The 20,111-nt window shown below is 40.4% G+C and overlaps 1 protein-coding gene across 1 annotated transcript; it reads left to right on the top strand.

Moving 5' to 3' along the window:
• Positions 1 to 32: 32 nt before the first annotated feature.
• On the top strand, positions 33 to 3,724 carry LOC121678539 (G-protein coupled receptor 54-like). The gene is made up of 5 exons (XM_042058151.1): positions 33 to 521; positions 615 to 739; positions 998 to 1,133; positions 1,569 to 1,807; positions 3,245 to 3,724. The coding sequence occupies exons 1-5, from the start codon at positions 278 to 280 to the stop codon at positions 3,593 to 3,595; spliced, it is 1,095 nt and encodes a 364-aa protein (XP_041914085.1). The 5' UTR covers positions 33 to 277; the 3' UTR covers positions 3,596 to 3,724.
• The last annotated feature ends 16,387 nt before the right edge of the window (positions 3,725 to 20,111 follow it).

The raw sequence follows: 20,111 nt of genomic DNA on the forward strand, positions 1-20,111 counted from the left end.
AATTCTGGCATCTAATGGTCAGTATGATAATCAGCAGTGTGTTGACTATTCGAAAAAACGTTCATTAAATTAATGGTCAACGTGCCTCTTCAAACAATATTTTTGTTATATCAAATTAAGGTTCCGCCTCTAGGGAATAATGTCCGCATAGTTCAACCCCCCCCCCCCCCTCCCCTCACCTCAGCCATCCCTCCCTCTTAAAACCCCTTTGCACCTGAGAGACAAGGTGCAGCTGACGGACAAAACAAAGACAGCCACACATGCGCATCTTTAAACCATGGATAACTTAGGTTTTGTATTGAATATGTCAGTTATCTTATCAAATGACTCCGAAACGTCTTGCAAGTTGGATATTTGTACCAGTAATTCGGGACCATATGAATCTGCGTTACTAGTAGACGCCTGGCTTGTGCCACTCGTCTTTGTCATTTTTATGATCTTTGGAGTCTGTGGAAACTCATTAGTTCTTTATGTTATATACAAGCATAAGAAAATGAGGAGTGCAACAAATGTTTACATTGGTAAGTCTGAATTACATTATTCAAATAATTTAGTGGCTACACTTTGAGCTATATGTTGCCTATTTATTTATATAACTGCGTGTATTTCTTTAGCAAGCCTGGCCACAACGGACATTGTTTTTCTGGTTTGCTGTATACCATTCACTGCAATGCTTTATCCTTTGCCAAGTTGGGTCTTTGGGAACTTAATGTGCAAACTGGTCAGCTACATCCAACAGGTACTTTTTCACCAGCATCATAGCCCAACATGTCAGTTTTAAGAATATTATTTTTTTCCCATTCGACTTTTGATATCGAACCAGAAATATATTATATTACTGTATATATGACAAAGACATCTGTTGGCAATCTTTATCAACAGATACATTATTTTTCAGACTAATTTTGTTAAACAAATGTTATTTACCCTGCGCCAAATCTTCCCTATAAGTCTACCTGTACAACAGCAGTTTTAAAGGTACATTACATGTTGACAGGTGTCTGCCCAAGCCACATGCGTAACACTGACCGTGATGAGTGTGGACCGCTGGTACGCGACAGTGTATCCCATCCGTTCTTTGCAGTACCGAACGCCAAGGGTAGCTGCCGCAGTCAGCCTTGGTATATGGATAGGTACGTGTCTCATTGTACCATCACCTACTGGCTTAGGCCTCTACACTGTATCCCGAATATTTCTCACAATAATTTGTGCGTTTTGTAGAATTTAATTTGGCCTACTCTACAAATTTAGCCCATGTTTTAAGGTAAAGTATTACCAAACAAAAATTGTAGGCCTACAAGAATACTTCCGCTACTTCATTTGGTTAACATTTTCACAAGATGATGGCTAATCTCATATATTAATGTGATTCATAATTTAACAGTTTAGCATATAATTAGCAGTAATTAGTAGCCTACTAAAGTAGTATGTTTAAGATAAGAAGTATATAATTGATTGTTGATATGTTGGTCATTTTCAATCAAATTAGCCTATGTATGATCTATTTTCTATGCCTGAATATCTTGAAAGGGTTGCATGACAATCTCTATTCCTGCCTTTTTTATCAGGGTCATTTCTGCTGTCCGTTCCAGTGCCTTTGTACAGCAGAACTATGGTTGAGGAAGAACATGGCCCTCAGGTCTTCTGCACCGAGACCTTCCCTACTGCGATGCACATGAACATTTTCATCTTGTACAACTTTCTGGCTGTGTATCTGCTCCCCCTGTTCACCATCTGCATCTGTTACTTGCTCATGCTCCACCAAATGGGCCGTTCCTCTGTTGAGCCCATTGACAACAACTACCAGGTCACTGTATGGGACGTTTGAGTTTTATTTTCTTTGTATAATTGCATGCAAAGCACTGACGGTCATGGCCAAAAGTTTTGGCAGTGATGCACATTTTGTGGTTCGCAAACTTTGCTGCTTCAGTTTTTGTGGTGGTGATTCACATTGTTTGTAGCTTATTGTGCAGCATGATCAGTTGGAGGGACTGCAGGGAATACTGCAGGGAAACTAGAAACATAGAAAATAAAAGAAATGTATAGAGCGGCAAAACATTGATTAATTGTTTTTTTAGATACTTTCCTTTATAACTTTCCCATGGGTTCCCAGATAGCCTTTGATAGACAATACAGTACTTCACTCCTGTGCTACTTAAAAATACTGAAGCAGCAAAGTCACAAAATGTCTGTCACTGTCAAAACTTTGACCATAATAGTAATCTATTTAATGTAATTTGGGGGTAATTTGATTGGCAGTTCAGCTCAAATATCAGCAATCTTTTATACTAGGATCATAGACTGTAACTTTATGTAGTGCTTCTGACTAATATGTGTATGCATCGACTCCACCTGTCTTTCCATAAATATCTTTCAAAATGTGTCCTACAGTACAGAACAGTAAGCACCTACAGTACAGAACAGTAAGCACCTACAGTACAGCCCCCATGCACAGTATATGGAGGATTGTAAGAGAGGCAAACAATTCCATAAGAACCACTGTTAGAAAGTTATAGAAAAAGGTATTATCTTGGGGTCATCAAGTCCCCAAAAAATCTTCAAAAGTGACCTCACTGCTAATACATTATTTATAGGGCATGCACGATAAAAGCCTTTTCTGTCATTTAATTACAAATGGAAACAGCATGAGTTACTGAATGCTACAGTGACTTTGTCTGGAATTGTAGTCTATAGTCAGATGAAATAAAAATTGCACTCTTTGATAAGAAACACTTTAGGTACAGTTTTGGCGTACATAGAAAAATTACTATACTGAAAAGAACCCCATGCCTAATGAGAATTATGGTGGAGGGGCTGTGGGGATTATTTTTTATACCTGTTTTTAGTCAACTTTAGCAGAGGTGCCAATAATTATGGAGGGTAACGTATAAGGGGACACAAAAAAATAGGTTTCTCATGTACACCACTAAGTTTCCAGACGGGCACCAGAAACTTACTAAACAATTGTTTTTGCCCATGTCCTCTAAGGAACTTGAGTTTCTGGTGTGCACAAGACAGTATCTGGTGTGCATGCGAAACTCTCTGGGGCACACAAGAACATTTTTGCACATCCATTTAGGCCTCCATTGTGATATTTTGTCTGTCCCAGAAATGGACTTAAAATATGTCTTACAGCAGAGTATGAACTTACCTTACTTCATATCAGTGTAAGCAACTGACAGACTGTAACGTTTATTATTCCACCTGGCTCCTTATCTCACCCCCACCCTCTCACCTTGTGCAGCTGCAGGTCCTGACTGAGCGCTCGGCGGCCTTTAGGGCCCGTCTGTCACTCATGGTCCTGGTGATGGTGCAGCTCTTCCTGCTGTGCTGGGGCCCCATCCAGCTCTACATCCTGGTGCGGGCGTTCAGCCCACACTTCCAGTACAACTACTGCACCTACAAGCTGAAGATCTGGGCACACTGCATGTCCTACCTTAACTCCTGCATCAACCCTGTTGTATATGCCTTCATGGGGGCCCATTTCCGCAAGGCCTTTCGGAGGACCTTCCCCTGCCTGTTTAAGCAGCGTGTGGCTGCTGCCCCACCACCACCCAACAGGAATGCACATACTGAGATGCAGTATGTGTCATAGGATGCCTCTACGCAACTGCCAGCATACGTGTTGATGATAATGATGACAATGATAAACTAATGGGTCAGCAGCCCTCCTACACCTACATGTATTTTCCAAAGATGCGAATACCTATGTGACCTTAGTGAATAAAAGTATACAGATTTTGAAAGCACCTCAGTCTGTCATTTATGTTTGTGCTTGGAAAATGGTATCAGTAACCACCATATTGTAGTCTACAGCCAGGTGCATCATATAATCTGTGATGATACTGATCAGTGATGCAAAATGAAAATGGCTAGCACACTTTCCAGGAAGTAGGCATCACATTGGATCCTGTCAGTGAACATTCATAGCCTGCATCCCAAAGCTCTATTTGCATAGGGCCTCTCTCCTCGGTCCTCCAGCTCGTGGCCCGGAAATCGTTCAAAGCTCTACGTCATCGAGGATGTCTCATTTCCAGTAGGGGTTAATGGTCCGTTCATGCCAGGAATATCAGGGACTGCCCCTGTGATTACGTTGTTTTTCCCACTACGAGTTTTCATGCTTTGCCGTCGAAATGGTTAAAGCATACTGTCACAGACCTGCCGGGCTCCTACTCCTTGTTGCTTTTTCCTGTCTTGTGTCTCCTCTATATTGATTTCTGTTGGAAGACTCATTGCACGTTGATATTACTGTGCCACCGTCTATGCTTCAGGTTCAAATATTGAGTGGTTGTGAGGTGTCTGAATAAATAGTTCCACAATAGCAAATAAGACGGCTGGAAATCATACATTGCGCCGATATATTTGCTTTTAATAATCAACGAACACCACTAACCACTCGGTGAGTTGCACAGTTTTGAAAACGAACGTTAAGGGTTGTTTCAGGACATGTTTGAGTAGCCTACACTATGCCTGTTGGCAGCCACTCTGAGTAGTCAAAGGCGATTCAAAACGAGTCAGAAAAGTCGAGACCAATCGTCAAAATTTCGATGTCCACCACTCTAGTTCATCCAAAACAAACCAGAAAAGGGACTCAAAGTGCTAAATAATGGAATTTCCCTTTAAGATCGCTCCAGACCTGGTTGTGGAGGCCGCTGCTTCTCCTCCTCTCCCGCACCTTTTTGGTGTTTTGTTTCTTTACGCACGACACCTTATTTCTTATTTCCTTATTTATTTACACTTTTATTTTCCAACCTAACATTTATACTGACTTTACTTAACCTGTGTTGTTAATTCTTTATCTTAAATAAATACATCTCTTTATACGGCAAATCCGCATAGTCTTCCCTCTCTGGTTACATAGCCTAGAAGGCAGGATGTAACAGATTGGGTGCTCTTGTCCGGTAGATGACAGGACATTGGTAAATATGGGACATATACATTCTGTACAAATTACCGTAAACTAAATAACATCACAAAACCAGATTTTTTTCCACTCCCATAGGTTGAAGATTGTGTTGATAGGGTAGGATCAGCCAGGTTTGAGAGTAAATTTGACTTGCTCAAAGGCTATTACCAAGTCCCTTTGTCATCTCGGGCTCAGGAGGTTTCAGCCTTCATAACACCGTCTGGCTTGTATTCCTACTCTGTTATGAGTTTTGGTTTACGCAATGCGCCAGCCACATTTCAATGTCTTATGAACCGCGTTGTTTCCGGTTTGCAGGGGTGTGCTGTGTACCTCGATGATGTGGTTGTGTATAGCGACGAGTGGTCTGAACATCTGGACCGTATTCGGGCTCTCTCTACCAGGCTTGTGGATGCTCGCCTCATTGTAAATCTAGCCAAGTGCGAGTTTGCCCAGGCCACAGTTGTGTACTTAGGGAAGGTCGTAGGGCAGGGCCAAGTGAAGCCGGACCATGCTAAGGTGGTGGCTATTGATAATTTCCCTATTCCAACTACCAAACCCGAGTTGCGGCGCTTCTTGGGGATGGTAGGGTATTATCGTAGCTTTTGCCCCAACTTCTGAAGATTGGCGCGAGCTGTTCAGCACAGATTCGCAGACAGGAGGGGGACACCATCAGGTCCTGTAGCCTTCTTGATCTTCTGCTTCTGAAAGAGCTGGCACATCCTTCTCGCAGATTGTTAGCGCAGGTGGGGGTAGGGGGTTGGATGTTGTGGGAAAACCTTTTGTGCGTGGGGGTAGGGTGGACATTCGTCTGGATTTCGTCCGGACAGTCTGGTTTTTGAGCCTTCTGTCCAGACAGAGAGAGTGTGTCCTTTTTGGACATTTGTCCGCATTTCATGAGCACATAGGCTACACCTCATTCCAAGGCCTCTGTAGCCTATACCGCTGATACATGTTATCATTTCTGACCCTCCGCCACCACCGTAGCAAGGGACATCACAAAACTACACTGATTTCCTTTTCGCGAAGTAGTCAATGCGACAACTCGCCTCGTGATTGAATGAATGAATGCCATTGCTGCACTAGTAAACCGGTAGGCTAACGAAAGACGTCTTTCAACTCTGCATGGTATTCTGAAGACCGCTTTGCTACCAAAAGCAGGGCAGATGCATGCCATGCCTTTTGTGAAACGGACATTGATGTCCTTTCTTTTAGAAAGGCACACTCTCACAGACAGGCACAAACAGAAAGCCAAATCTGCCGGGCAATCCTCTGTGGCATCGTTTGCTCCAGCAGCAACCACAGCTGCAGAGCTCACTAAGTTATTAAGTCACTAAAAAATTACTTTTCTAAAGTTATTCCCCACTAATGTTACCCCGACTCCGTATGTCCTCACTTTTTGGGCACAAGTGTCCTCATTTTCAGTGTCATGGCGGTGGTCACCCTATAGGCTAGTGACAATGGCCCCACATTTTTGAGATACCCCTACCGGAGGTAGAACTAAACCCAACAGTTTTCCTCATCTCTAAGGTCTCCCATATATGAAATGGATTCTTGGCTAAAAATATTTTACTGCTAAGATTGTTAAATTAACAGATATTGTTATACACCCCAAAACCAAAAAAGGACTAAAATATAGCCTGTCTGTATTGGAGTTAAGGCATATAAATTAGTGCAGATCAATCACACAAGCTCTGAGAACTTTGAAACTTGGCGTGTTTATAGTCAGGAAGTTGCTTTACCCACTAGAAAAGACTGGATATGAATATCTTGATGTATGGAATGAATAGAGACATGTAAACACATACCTAAAATAAGCGGACATGCAAAAAATGAATATCTATGGAGAATGTTTTCATTTACTTTGTAGCTGTTTTACCAGGGATTATCAAACACATATGATCGCTTATGGGAAAGGTGGGGTTGTTCTGAATCCAACAATACCAAATATGTAAATATAGTATGACGAATCAGGGTGTTCTGTCACTCAATGTATGAGGTGTCCAACATGAAAGAAAACGGAACACTGGCAAAATACAGTCTCAAGTCCAAATCACATTATTAGTAGTGAGAAGAATGTTGACAAATTCATTGTTACTGCAAGGTAAGTGCGGATCTATATTTACATTTAATAATGATACATTTCATATGAAACACAGATCCAATTAAATCAGGTTAACATTGGAATGGAACACCTTTACCTTTATTTACATTCACTTGAATTTTGTTTTGGTTAAGTCATTACTGAATAATGGAAAATAATATTGTTAGCTTTTGTCTGTCCAGACCAGCAGTGGACAGTAGAGCCTGCACTGCTTACTTCACCCCTAAGTAGCTAAACAGTTAGTTGTAGAAACTATTATCCCTAGCTAAGAAAGTACTTAGCCCTCTGACTAATGTTGCATGTGTAATTCAACTTGAAATTGAATCTGAAATGTATGTCATTTTTCCTTTTCACTAGTCTCTTGAGTTATGGAGAATGTCTTACAGACAATGGATCCAAAGCCTGTGGGAAACATTTTGAAAAGGGCAAGAAAAAAGATCCCTATGTCCAAAACCCCACAGTAGAAGGCCTCCAACACACTTACCCTTGCTCAGCAGATAGAGAGATGGTGATGTCCATAAAACTCTGGCTCCATATACAGATGATATTTCCTCCAAAATCAAAGTTTCATATCACGTATGTAGAGCGAACTACTGCAGTAAGACAAAAATCAGTGAGCAGCAGCAAGTTGCAAATGTTGAGAGTGAGAGCACATCTGCACCAAGAAGGCTGAGTAGGGCTGAAACATCATCATTTCAAATACTGAGATTGTTTCATTCGTCATACTATATTTACATATTTGGTATTGTTGGATTCAGAACAACTTTCCCATAAGTGTTCATATGTATTTCTATGATAATCCCTGGTAAAACAGCTACAAAGTAAATGAAAACATTCTGCATAGATATTCATTTTTTGCATGTCCGCTTATTTTAGGTATGTGTTTACATGTCTCTATTCATTCCATACATCAAGAGATTCACATCCAGTCTTTTCTAGTGGGTAAAGCAACTTCCTGACTATAAACATGCCAAGTTTCAAAGTTCTTAGAGCTTGTGTGACTGATCTGCACTAATTTATATGCCTTAACTCCAATACGGACAGGCTATATTTTAGTCCTTTTTTAGTCCTGTTTTGGGGTGTATAACAATATCTGTTATTTAACAATCTTAGCAGTAAAATATTTTTAGCCAAGAATCCATTTCATATATGGGAGACCTTAGAGATGCGGAAAAACATTGTTGGGTTTAGTTCTACATCCGGTAGGGGTATCTCAAAAACTAAAGCCCTTTCTGTTCTGACCATTTGTCACTAGCCTACTAGTGAGAGGTGTGATAATGGGTGCTTTTCAAACCTGTCATCAGCCAGTCTGGGATTTTCTGCAGGTGAAGGTCAAGTTATCTCCAATGTCTATCAACGGTTCATAGGGATTTATTAGACAATAAATTAGTTGATAGTCCAAGAAAAGATCTGTATGCTAGAATTATCATGAACTACCATGCAATCCTGTCAACTACCTGCAATCAGGGTCAATAAGTGGGAAGAGTCCATGTTCATATGATATTTTTAGGCTTTGGTATAAGTTCATATTCTCTGCAATTTGCATGTCTGTTTATTTTAACCTAAGAGGTGATTCGCCGCATCATCAGTAGCCTTATTGATGTCTCTTAAAATTATGCGTGAATGAGCAGGACGTCTCATTTTCTCATATCTGTCTCTCCTTCATTCCTCCATCATCCTTCCTTCCTCGTTTCCTTCACAAAATAATCATCAGGAGGGGTTAGGAAAAGAGGAAGGAAGGAAGGAAGGGGGGATGGACAAAAAGACAAGTGATCTGCAGCCATGGTAAAGGAAGGGGATAAAACTATAAGTACCACTAGGTGTCAGCAAAGTTATTGAAATTACTGAACATTCTCTGAATTTCAAGACTGGCTAAAATGTATTTGTTTGGCTTTGTTAAAAATTAGACAATATCCTAAAATCAATTGTCTATAGCTTAATACAACTAAATACTACTTTCAAATATATATACATGTAATACTGGTGTGAGCATTGGGCCATTGCAGGGCACCTGAGGTCAGAAAGATTTCGTTCAAAACTTGCTCACCAAATTCGTAGTCTATAGGTAGTTCTGAATTGAATGGCTTCAATTGTCATACTTAACATTATATATCAAATGCGTCAAATGGTGCAGCTTTTGAGCTTAGATCATGCTTGTGTAAAGGCATCCTCTAACAATGTGATTAAAACGTCATGAATAAAGGATAGTGTGGGAAATGGATGGCAAGGGCGGGTATAAATAATTCATTGTAGACTATGCTTGGCAGCCATCATAAAAATGGAAGGCGTCAGAGTCAGACTGAATTTGACTAGTATTTTCGTTGCTACTGCGCTTACGAAATTCCCAATCACTTAATGCCAGTAATGTATCCTACGTTCTAAGGTGAAATCATCCAGCCTCAATATGAATGGACTACTTGCACCATTAACACTTTGATCATAGGCTATGTAAGCTGTAGGCTGAAGGATAGCCCCACACACCCGTACAATCCAACAGCGTAAGGGTTAACTGATATCATTAACCAAGGGAACGTCACCAAAAGATTGGCATCGGGCAGATTGTGTGCTATACGGGAAATATAAGGGAAGACCCATACAGTTAATGCGTATTATACTGTTACGCTGCACGTTTCATATAGATCCGTCATGCTGCTAAATTAGTCTAGATATTGCGAAGTTATTGTATTCAAGCAGTTACGCGTAAATTACGCATGGACAAGAATAAAGTCTGTAAACTGGTTGCATATGTTCCGTCGTTGACGTCGCCACAATTCGGTATTTGATGATGATTCCTAGTTAATAAAGTAGGCTGTCCTCCGCTGATTCAGAGGTTAGGAATTTGCATCTGATTGATGTTTGTCAACCAATGATTTGACTCTATGACCGTGAGCACGCCTTAGATTAGGCAAAGATGCAGTTACCACTAAATCAAGCTGTACTTTGATATCGAATTAGATGGAGTTCATACCACTCATAACAGTGATACGTTAAGAGAATATATTTTAGTTTTGGTGAAAAGTTGTAGTCAATAAGCGCTCAAAAAGCTAGATTTTAACTGGGAAATCAGGAATGTTTCTTCCGGTTCCCAAGAGTGCGAAAACAAAACGGAAACAGAATTGGTAAGTTTATTTCCTTTTCTTGCTCACATTCTAGCGTGCTGAGAAACACAAACTGATAGGAAGTGTTCCGGCGTTTTTCCTCCAAATTATGGCGCAGGATTAAATACAAAAGCTAATGTTGGTTTAAGTTATATTCAAATAATGACATGGTTATCAGCAGCGTGACTCGTATCAGTTACAGGGTATTTATAAGTCGTGCGTTACTGGCTTCCTTCTGTTCATCATGTTCAATGTAAAATAATCAGATTGTGCTGTGAGTTTCATATCAGATCATATCTTAAGGAAGGCTACCACGTGACAGATTTTAGAACATGTTTACAACACGATAAACAGGTTGATTAAGCAGAAGCATGCGATAGACTTATTCTCACTAAATCAGTTTTGTGGCCATTTAAGGCGTATGATTTAGCCGTGGTATTGGTGAGCATTAGTCCAATGAGAATGTGAATGGAGAAGTGGTGGTCACTGTTGTTATTGTTGCCTGTTTACATTGAGCCAAAGCAAACAATGCAGCATTTGACTTAAATCATCCAAACACAACACAGTCGCACGCTAGGCTTTACTAGAAACTACTACAACATGTGGCGGTCACACATACAGTCCATTTAAGGCTAATTTAAAGCCGGCCTGACACAGTTTGGATCGACCTTTTTGAACATAATTGCAGTAGGATCGTACGATTGATATAGTGATGGTCAAAATGGTACACAAAAAATCTAGCTGGTAAGTTCATATGCTTCCTGATGAGGCCTGTCAGGTGGAATACACGATTCGTCTCTCGTTTTGATAATATTGTTCTTCGTTTTGTTTGTAATGATTTACTGTTTGTTTGCATTAGTTTTGAATAGCATATGCTACAAAGCGGACACATTTGTGTCCTTTGCAACGTAAGCTAATATATTATAACCCCTCCCCCTTCATCACTGTATAGTTCGGGGTGGAGGTCTACGCAGATAGTGATTCTGAACGTTTCCTTTTTGTACAATATGTAGGCTATCGTACACGGGGGCTCATTCCTGTTCACCACGATTTGCTGTTCTTATTTAAGGCAAATATATCCCATCGGAACACATCCAGTGGCTTTAACTACCGGTTGAAACGAACACATGGGACCATATCGGTCCCAGCCAAACCTGAAACAGTGTAGCCTAGTCAGAACATTATTATTAGGGGGTACTCTGAAGATGATAGCCAGCAGGCGTCTAAAGTGTGTGATATTGATCTGCGAAACTCTAAATAACTTTTTGGCACTTTTTGTTGTAGTCTGCTGATCAAGAATTAGGCTAATGTGTACAGGCTGGGCTGTAGGCCTAACTTATCTGTAGACTTCTTATTGGTCAAGACTAGCCTACATTGCCAACTAAGCCTGCCATATCCTTCAGGCCAGGGCAAAGGAATCAGTTGGATATGAAGGGTGTTTTTGTTTGGGTTGTGTGTTAAACTTTTCTGCCTCCTGTGTAGGTCGCCCCCATAGCCCTCCTGAAGTTTTTCAGATGCTAGAAGACTTTCCTTAGAGGTTCATTTCTAGTGCAGTGATTAAAATCTCAATGGGGGACATATCTTTCTCCTCAGAACTATTTGACCTTTGGATCACTGACCCAATTATTTAATTATTCTATAGGAATGTGGTCTAAACGAGACTTGCGCTCATGTACAGAACACTTTTCAATAGGTTTTACTTAATCTACATTAACATAGGCTTGTCATTTACTGAGGCATAATACAATCAAACAGTCAGAACAAAGGGTTTGCAACTGTGACCTAATTAATGAAATTAGAATCATGGCATGTTGAGGACTGGCCCTACCAAGCCTACAGCATGGCGCCCCACTGACAGACATGTGTTGGACTGTTACTAAACTACTGAACCTTTGATTCTATTAGTCATTATAAAGCCATTTTGATAGGCACTTTTATTGGACACCTCCATCCTGGAAGAGTGACTCATATGACTGTCTTATTACAGCGGAACATGAGTGAACATGTTGTCTACTCTGTTGTGAATATGTCTTACTAATATGCTGACATGCAGTGATGGGTGGATTGTTGGTGCTGAACATTTGCCAGAGTTGGAGGGCAGCTGTGGTTTTGCTGGCACAAGATAAACGGTTTTGTTATGCAATAAGTATTCAGCGCCTGGATGGAGGTATTTTTCTTGCTCACAACTTTTTTGAGTCCAGCCTAGCTTTTAGCATTTTGCATTAATTTCACAGATTTTTTTATTTTTATTAGTTATGATCTTAGTTGTTGTCTTTTGTCAATGATGTGTTTATTACAAGTTGTCAAAGGGAACCTTAATAGGCTGGCCTACTTGTATATTGTTTGTACATTATTTAGCATTTATCATCATGTACACCTTTTCTGTTATCACTAACATGGTTGACACAGAACGTACAGTAAACTGTAAAGTTGGCCTCATTTTAAGTCCTTTCTTGTTCCCATAAAATGGCAAAATTGCAAATGCAATATAAATGACATTGAGTCGAAACAGAATGACTTTCTTTGTGAATATCTGACGTTCACTTCACAAAAATGTAGCTGATGAAGTGCTGACATAAGTGAGACCTAGAGTTGGAGTGAGGGGGGCTTTATGATTGAACCACTGTGGATTAGAAACGTATGGCCAGCGATCAAGTTCAGGCCTGAAAGACTTGAATGTCTTTGCATAATGAAGGGGTACTAATGAATAACATGCCTTGTTAGAGGAGGGTTTATGTCACTACTTCGCTTGTTTTGCCCAAGGAAATTATGCTAGGAATGCATTGCATTTAATGCAGTGTAATGTCAGTCTGGGGTCCCTTATAAAGTGCCTTAGTATTTTCTCACACAGAAGCAGTCAGTTAATGATGTAGATACTGAAGATTTTGTTGTCTTTCCATTTTTTTAGGCTGTTTATGAAATGAAATAGTCACAATAGAATAGCACTTTTATTATCTTCACCAAGGCTTTGAACTGGTTCACGGAATGAAAACAAAAAACAGACACTTTTGATGTTTTGCTAGTAACAGAAAATAAACCAGAAATGTTCATTTTTTTATGTTCCGGAACAGAATCGTTCATCTAAAATAATGGTAACCGATAAATACCGTTCTGGTTCAAAACCCTGATCTTCATTATAATAATGCATGCATACATATTAGATCCACACAGAATCTTGTAATGCACTCTTTGTTGCACTGCTTAGTGTCACATGAAACTTTAAAATGATTTTGTGGTTTCCCCTGCCTTTGACATACATGGATATGCACTTTGAGTATCAAACAAACACACACATACACAAACATTCTCTTCTTCCCTGAAATCAGCAGTTTTTTTTTTATTTTATTTGAACAGCAGTACACACACTTATCTCAAAAATATGTACCAGACTACAGACTGTGCCTTTGCATCGAGTGTGTGGAAATCCGGTTGATTACGGTGATGAGTTTATATCAGTCAGACACACATTTAAGCTGGTTGTTTTGAGTTCTGATGTACTCTTGATGTACTTGCATGAAAACATGAAATGCTGAAAGATAGGGCAAGTGGTGGTAGATATTTCCACTAGTGTTGGGGGGGGGGGGGGGGGGGGGGTGTTGCCTAATGGGCGTTACGTTTTTTTCCCCTCACTGTTTTTCCACTGAAGTTTCATATGTGTCCGTATTTCATTTATGTGGTGAATTGAAATGATTTAAAAAAATTAGGGCTGTCAATCGATTAAAAAAAATAATCTAATTAATTACATACTCTGTGATTAATTAATCTAAATTAATCGCATATATAATTTTTGCTGTGAAAGTATTTTACATTTTTAAATTCAAATAAATCATTGAATAATCAGCATTAGTGACATTAACGTTAAAAAACTCTTTTATTATTATTTTAATAATGGCCATAATAATCTATGATATGACCTAATATGCTGAGGAAATAAATTCAAAAGTGCTTCGGGAAGAAGTTGTTTTTCACATACAAGGTATTTCAGGCCACAGATATAACCTAGGGGACACAATGAAAATAAATCAACACTTCCCTCAATGTCAACACTATTTCTTTGCATTGATGTGCGACTTTAGAGTTGATGAACTCCGGTGATATGTAAATTCCTTGCTGCAGACATTGCAGAGGACTTTATTTTAATCAACACTTTATTTTTATCAACACCATCAGGCTGTTGTTTAAAAGTAAATGTTCCAATCAATGATCTAGTCAGCACATTTTCTTCTCTCTCCTTTCTTTTTACATGGTTACTGACTACAACGGCTCAGGGTCAAAGGTCATACGGAATCGATTAATCTGCATTATTTTTTTTTTAATCAGTTATTTTTTTCTCAAATTAATTAATCGAAATTAATCAGTTATTTTGACAGCCCTAAAAAAAATATTACCTTTTCTATTTAACTCTTTCTTTCTTGGCTGTTGAAGTTAAAACATGACAAAGAATTAATAAGCATGTGGTTAATAACCAGGATAAAAGTTTTAAGTACAAACCAGTAGATTGAATGCTCAGCAAGGTTGTGTGATACAGAGCCACAAGTCCTGTCTACTGGTTATTTGTTTAAAAGGGTAGCAACATCATAAAAAGCTGGCCAAACAGGTTCTGTCAGATGTGACATTATAAGACATTGTTATCAACCACTGTTTAAGTTCTTTTATTTCTTTGTAACAGTGGATAACACCGAAAAGATGTGATTGTTGTGGTAATAATGGTGTTGTCTGCACCTTTAACTGATATGAATACTCATGAACCTTGATACCTTACAACTTATGTGAACCGAAACCGAAAGCTGGGCTGTTATAAACACCACCCACCAACACCTCTGACACAAGCTAGAAATGCTAAAGTGCTTATAGCCCTTATATGCTAGCCTTACACTCGTAGCCCTTTTACTAGCCTCCTTGCAGGTTGTTGTCGTCATCACACACAGAGCCTTCTCAGAGCATTCTAACTACATGTTATCGCATAAACAAAGTCTACTCTTGCACACAGAGTGTACTTCATGTTTAAACCTGTTTCACAAAATCAGTGTTCATGTATATTGAACGTATGTAAATCTTGTTATTGGAAATCTTAGAATTTATTGCACATAGAGGGGCATTGACCAATCAGAATGCATTCACATTTGGATAGCAGTCACATGTGTATGTAATACATACACTACTCACCAAAAGTTAGGGATATATGGCTTTCGGGTGAAATTTCAGGATTAACCTAAAATCCACTATAACCTTTACAGGTGAACTTAATGTGACCTTCTCTAAACGTTTGAATGCACATATCCAACAGTTCAATGTTTCAGTACTTTCTGTACTGAAACATTACATTCCACCCGAAAGCCAGATATCCCTGAGAGACTCGTACTATCATGCTACTGTGTTTTCATTTCCTCTGCATTTTCCTCTGCAAGCAGTGGCCGGAATCACTTGCAGCTTGGCCCTTTTGGCTCGCAGCCTTTCTGTGTCACACACAGAGTGGAAGTGTAGTGAGTTGGCTTGCTTTCAGCTGTGCTTTTGCCAAAACCCACATATTAACAAGTCTGTCTGGCATGCAGGCCAGTTCGCTTTTCTCCTGCCAAAAAAAAAGGGGCGGAAGAGGGGCAAAAAAGTGATTTCACTCTTTGGGACGGTGCCATGGGAATCCCAAGCAGCTGATTACCCCATTTCTCACACCCCCCCCCCCCCCCCCCCTCCTGGGCTTGTCAAGGAGATTCCCCTCCTCCCAGCCCTTTCTTTTTCATTCATTTTTGTAGAAAAATTCCTTGAATGACAAGGTATAAAAATGACTAGATCCTTATTTTACTGTTGGGAAATTAGCTTTGCTTATCAGCATTGGTTTTGAAGCAGATTGAACTCTTACACTGATCTCCTTGCCTCTTCTTCGATATGAGTATGCAGAAGGTGTTGGAGGAGGCTTCTCCACACATGTTCAAATCTCTGGTTGGGTGGCTTCCCTCCAGTCTTCCATTGAAGTTCAAGCATGAGTAGCCAGGCTGGTGACTTCAAGTTACACAATAGTGAAACCCATGTCTGACAAAAAGGATAAGGCCCTATATTGCTATTCAATTATGATTGTAGTTTTTCATAGCTCAAAGAATAATATAGGCACAGTCGGCAAAGGCGATACTTAGTTTTATTTGTGAGATTGCATGTGTCCACCTAATTTTTTTTTCTGCATTTATTATCCATCCATTAATTATTGGTTTGGTCGCATTTGACGTAGCATTTATCATGATAAAGTATGCGGAGGAGGAATTGTCTGCAGAGTATTTAGGTTGTACGTGTAAAATGGCTGCTATGTAAAACCGACATGATATCAGTGGAGCAAGAACAGGTCTAACCACATGGATCAGTGATGACTTGAGATAGAAATGCACATCATTTATTTATAGAGGGCCTTCAACCCACTGAAACTTAAGAGACTACCTGCTTATCAGCCGTGCATAGACAAAGGCATGATTGTGAAAGATTATGATGGGGAGACAGAGGCATCCAGCTCCCATTTGAATTGATGAAAACAACTGGTTGTTCCAGTTTATAATGCGTAAAACCTGCCACGCACTCACAAAAACAACAGTCTGTGATTAAAAAAAAAAGTCTTGGCATTTAACAGTTGTATCTGTATATAGTGTGGGCTAAAAGTCAATGCTTTCATAAACTAGAGGCGTCCACTCACTGAAGACTCCACTCCAGTGTGGCCTGTGTGCTTTTAGAGGTGGAGGAGGCTAGTGAAGACTTTTTCTCTTCCTTTTCTGCTGCTGTGCAAGTTCAGCTGAGTCTGCATGTGACATGATTGCGTAATTTATTCGTATAAGGCAAATCTCATCATCTACTGGTTTCTTGCATGAGGCCCAACAATAGTGAAATGCTGACAATCAACACTGACTTAATGAGTTAAGCACTTGCAGATGCACACAAGGACAGTGGCGGAGTTGTTCTCATTGTATTACAGTATTAATCCATATGGAGTCTTACTGTAGTGCCTAAAAGACTACACAAACGTCCTCTACAGAGCCTCTTGCACACTTGCACATTTTGTCTGTTGACAAAATTGGATGCTAAGAGTTGATCAAATTGGCTTTAGGGTTCAAAACAATATATGACATGCTTTCTCTTTCCTGTCTGGAAATATGGGTTGTCATAGAAATAGACATGACCACTACTTGCATACCTCAAAAGGGAAACCTTTGGGTGTATAACCAGGGAGACAGTTGATGTGGAACTGCAGTGAAAAGGGTGACTATATGAGATTATGTGGAGATTCGCCTGTGGCGCTGGAGCTAATCAGATTGTTCATAGCCATGTCATCATGATTTCCACACAGAAAGTGCGTAACTCCACAGAACCCCACAGCAGTGGATGTCACAGGGATTTCTAGCACATGCCCAATAATGATGCCATTCCTTTTATCGGCGGGTGGGGGTGATACAGCTGCCATTTTATTGGGTCTCATTTTCAGGATTGCAATTTTACTTCTACCGCTGAAGATTGTCTCAGCCAATTATTTTCCAGCCTTTTTACTGCCACTAAATTTAGTCTCTTTTGCTCTCGAGTGTCACAGACCTCGCATTGCTTTTGTGCTCTGCTTTTGAGTCTGTGGCTTTTGAAGAATTCTTTAGAATGCCTGTGACATCATATCCTGTCTCCTTTGAGGTTAGATTGGGGTGGTGGTTCGGTGTGTGTGTGTGAGGGGGGGGGGGGCAAGGTATTTGTAGGTGCAAACATCAAGAAAAGCAACAGTGAGCAACATTGTTAGTGACACACTTGTCAGTCCATTTTCCTTACTGTGCACAACTATATTGATATTCATGCTCATCGACCTTGACTGTTCTATGAATTGTTCTCTGATTTGTTTTGTCTTGACACATCATTGTTAATTCTCTCCATGGTTTGGTCATACAATGAGTCCAAAGGGTGTGATGCAAAGATACGAGAGCTTTTGTTTTAATGAATGCATTGGTGTGGAGTTGCTCTCTTGTTCTAAAATGTATGTGAATTCTTTATTTCTCTTTTTTTCTTTTTTTTCTCTCTCTCTCCCTCTTTATCACTTTGGAATTAGACCCCTTAGCGCAGTGCTTATCTCACTGTCATGTTTGTTCAGACCTTGCGATCTTCAGCTCTCACCCCACCCGCAGACACCCTGTAGTGGTGCTGGGACTGGGAGGGGTGGATTGGGGGCGGGGGGTTAACCCATTAGCTCTCATCATTCCCCACTCATCCTGCATTTAACGTAAGCCCCCCATCCTGTTCTACAACCCCCCCCCCACCCCCCACCCCTACCCCTATCCCAAAAGACCCATAATGTCCTCCTAAAAATCTTGTATCTCTCAGCTAGCATACGCTTTCTGCAGCGAAGAGTATGCGCCTCTGGTGATCACCATTCTGACAAGTCACCCAGTCGCCAAATGTAGTCCAGTGTCTGCGCTGAACCTTTTGGCGCTTTCCAACAGCTGCTGGTCCAGACATGGAATGATCACGGTCCTGCACCAAATTGGATGGAAAATTTCACATTTCCAAAAATAGCACTGGATCAGTCTGGAACACCTGCCTGTAGTTGAGTAAATGTCTATGATATATGTATCATGTCCATTTACAAAACACTAAAGACAGATTCAGTGTATTATATAGACTCCTGTAGCTACATATAGCCAGTCATTAGAAGCTGGACATTTTTGAACCAGATTAGTTTGTAAATTAGATTTTATCCTTGTCACTGCCAAATTAAATTATTTCTATTTGCGTTAACATTAAATCAACCTAGATAGATAGCACATGAGTGCTTGGGGTGTTCATCTACACATATAAACAAACAAACTTACACACTCAGAGAAGAGACCCTACAACTGAAACTGTGAATACCTGCTGTCGAATGTATGTAACCGTGGGCCTGCACACCCACGCACAAAGTGAAAACATACCTTTAGATGTACTTGTGTATTCATTTCAGATCCTCTTTTTGTCTGTACCAGAAAGTGACACACAGGTATATCAGAATGTGTCAGCTCACACTCATACACAAAGTTTCTTCCTCTTTACGTCAGAAATGTGAATGAAACTTTACATATAGACAGACATAGACAACACTAAAAAAAAAAGTCTCATCACTGCTCTAATCCTTTAGAGGAACGTACTGTATAGATTGGTAGAGGCACATAATGTGGTTTCCCTCTCATTTCTCATAACCCTCTTCATTTGAAGCAGACCTTATCTCTAGCCTGACCTACTTAGCACAGGCAATAAAAAAAAAAAACAGAGCTCTTTTCTCTGTAGCGAAGAACACCAACAAAACAAATAGCAGTAACTGCCTTTTTTTGATATGCGGACTCCATTCGAGTTTGTGTGGTAGGCGAGAGAGGTAGAATTGTCCACCTGTGAATAGATTCAGACTGAAACCAGTCAGCAGCCATTGTCATGGAAATGGATATTGGTTATGAGAGTCATGAGATGTGACTGAGAGGATTTCCCTCCCCGTGAATTTAGCCCCTGGAGCTCTACCGGTTTACAGTAATACTTGAGGTTGATGGGTATTGCGTTTGTAACATCCCCTGAGATTCTGTAGAAAGCCGTTTGGACCCGTCAGACCACATGTAATGGAAGCTGGTTTTTAAGGAAATTAATCATGAGTGAACAAGAGTGCAACTGAACCGAACTGTCAGTGACGCATTCTTCATCAAATCATATCTACACTTGTATACTTTCAAAATCAAAATCCATCTCTCTTTCTCTCCCTCCCTCCTTCTCATACCATGTCACTCATACTCTCTCCCTCTTTTGTGTGTGTGTGTGTGTGTGTGTGTGTGTGTAGGCCTTGCTAGTGTTTGGTGCGGTGTCTGACGTAGGGGGACTCGTCCGTCCAGGTGTGGCTCACTGATCGGCCTGCTGGGAGATTGGAGCTGCTGCACACCTTTCAGGGGTCAGAGGGGGCCGCCAGCTGAGCGGGGGTGGAGAGGCGCTGTCCGACTTGGCCTTCACGGGAGGAAGGGAGGGGGACCCAGACAGACAGACGGCG

This window comes from Alosa sapidissima, chromosome 12, assembly GCF_018492685.1.
Source record: "Alosa sapidissima isolate fAloSap1 chromosome 12, fAloSap1.pri, whole genome shotgun sequence".
Classification (NCBI taxonomy): domain Eukaryota; kingdom Metazoa; phylum Chordata; class Actinopteri; order Clupeiformes; family Clupeidae; genus Alosa; species Alosa sapidissima.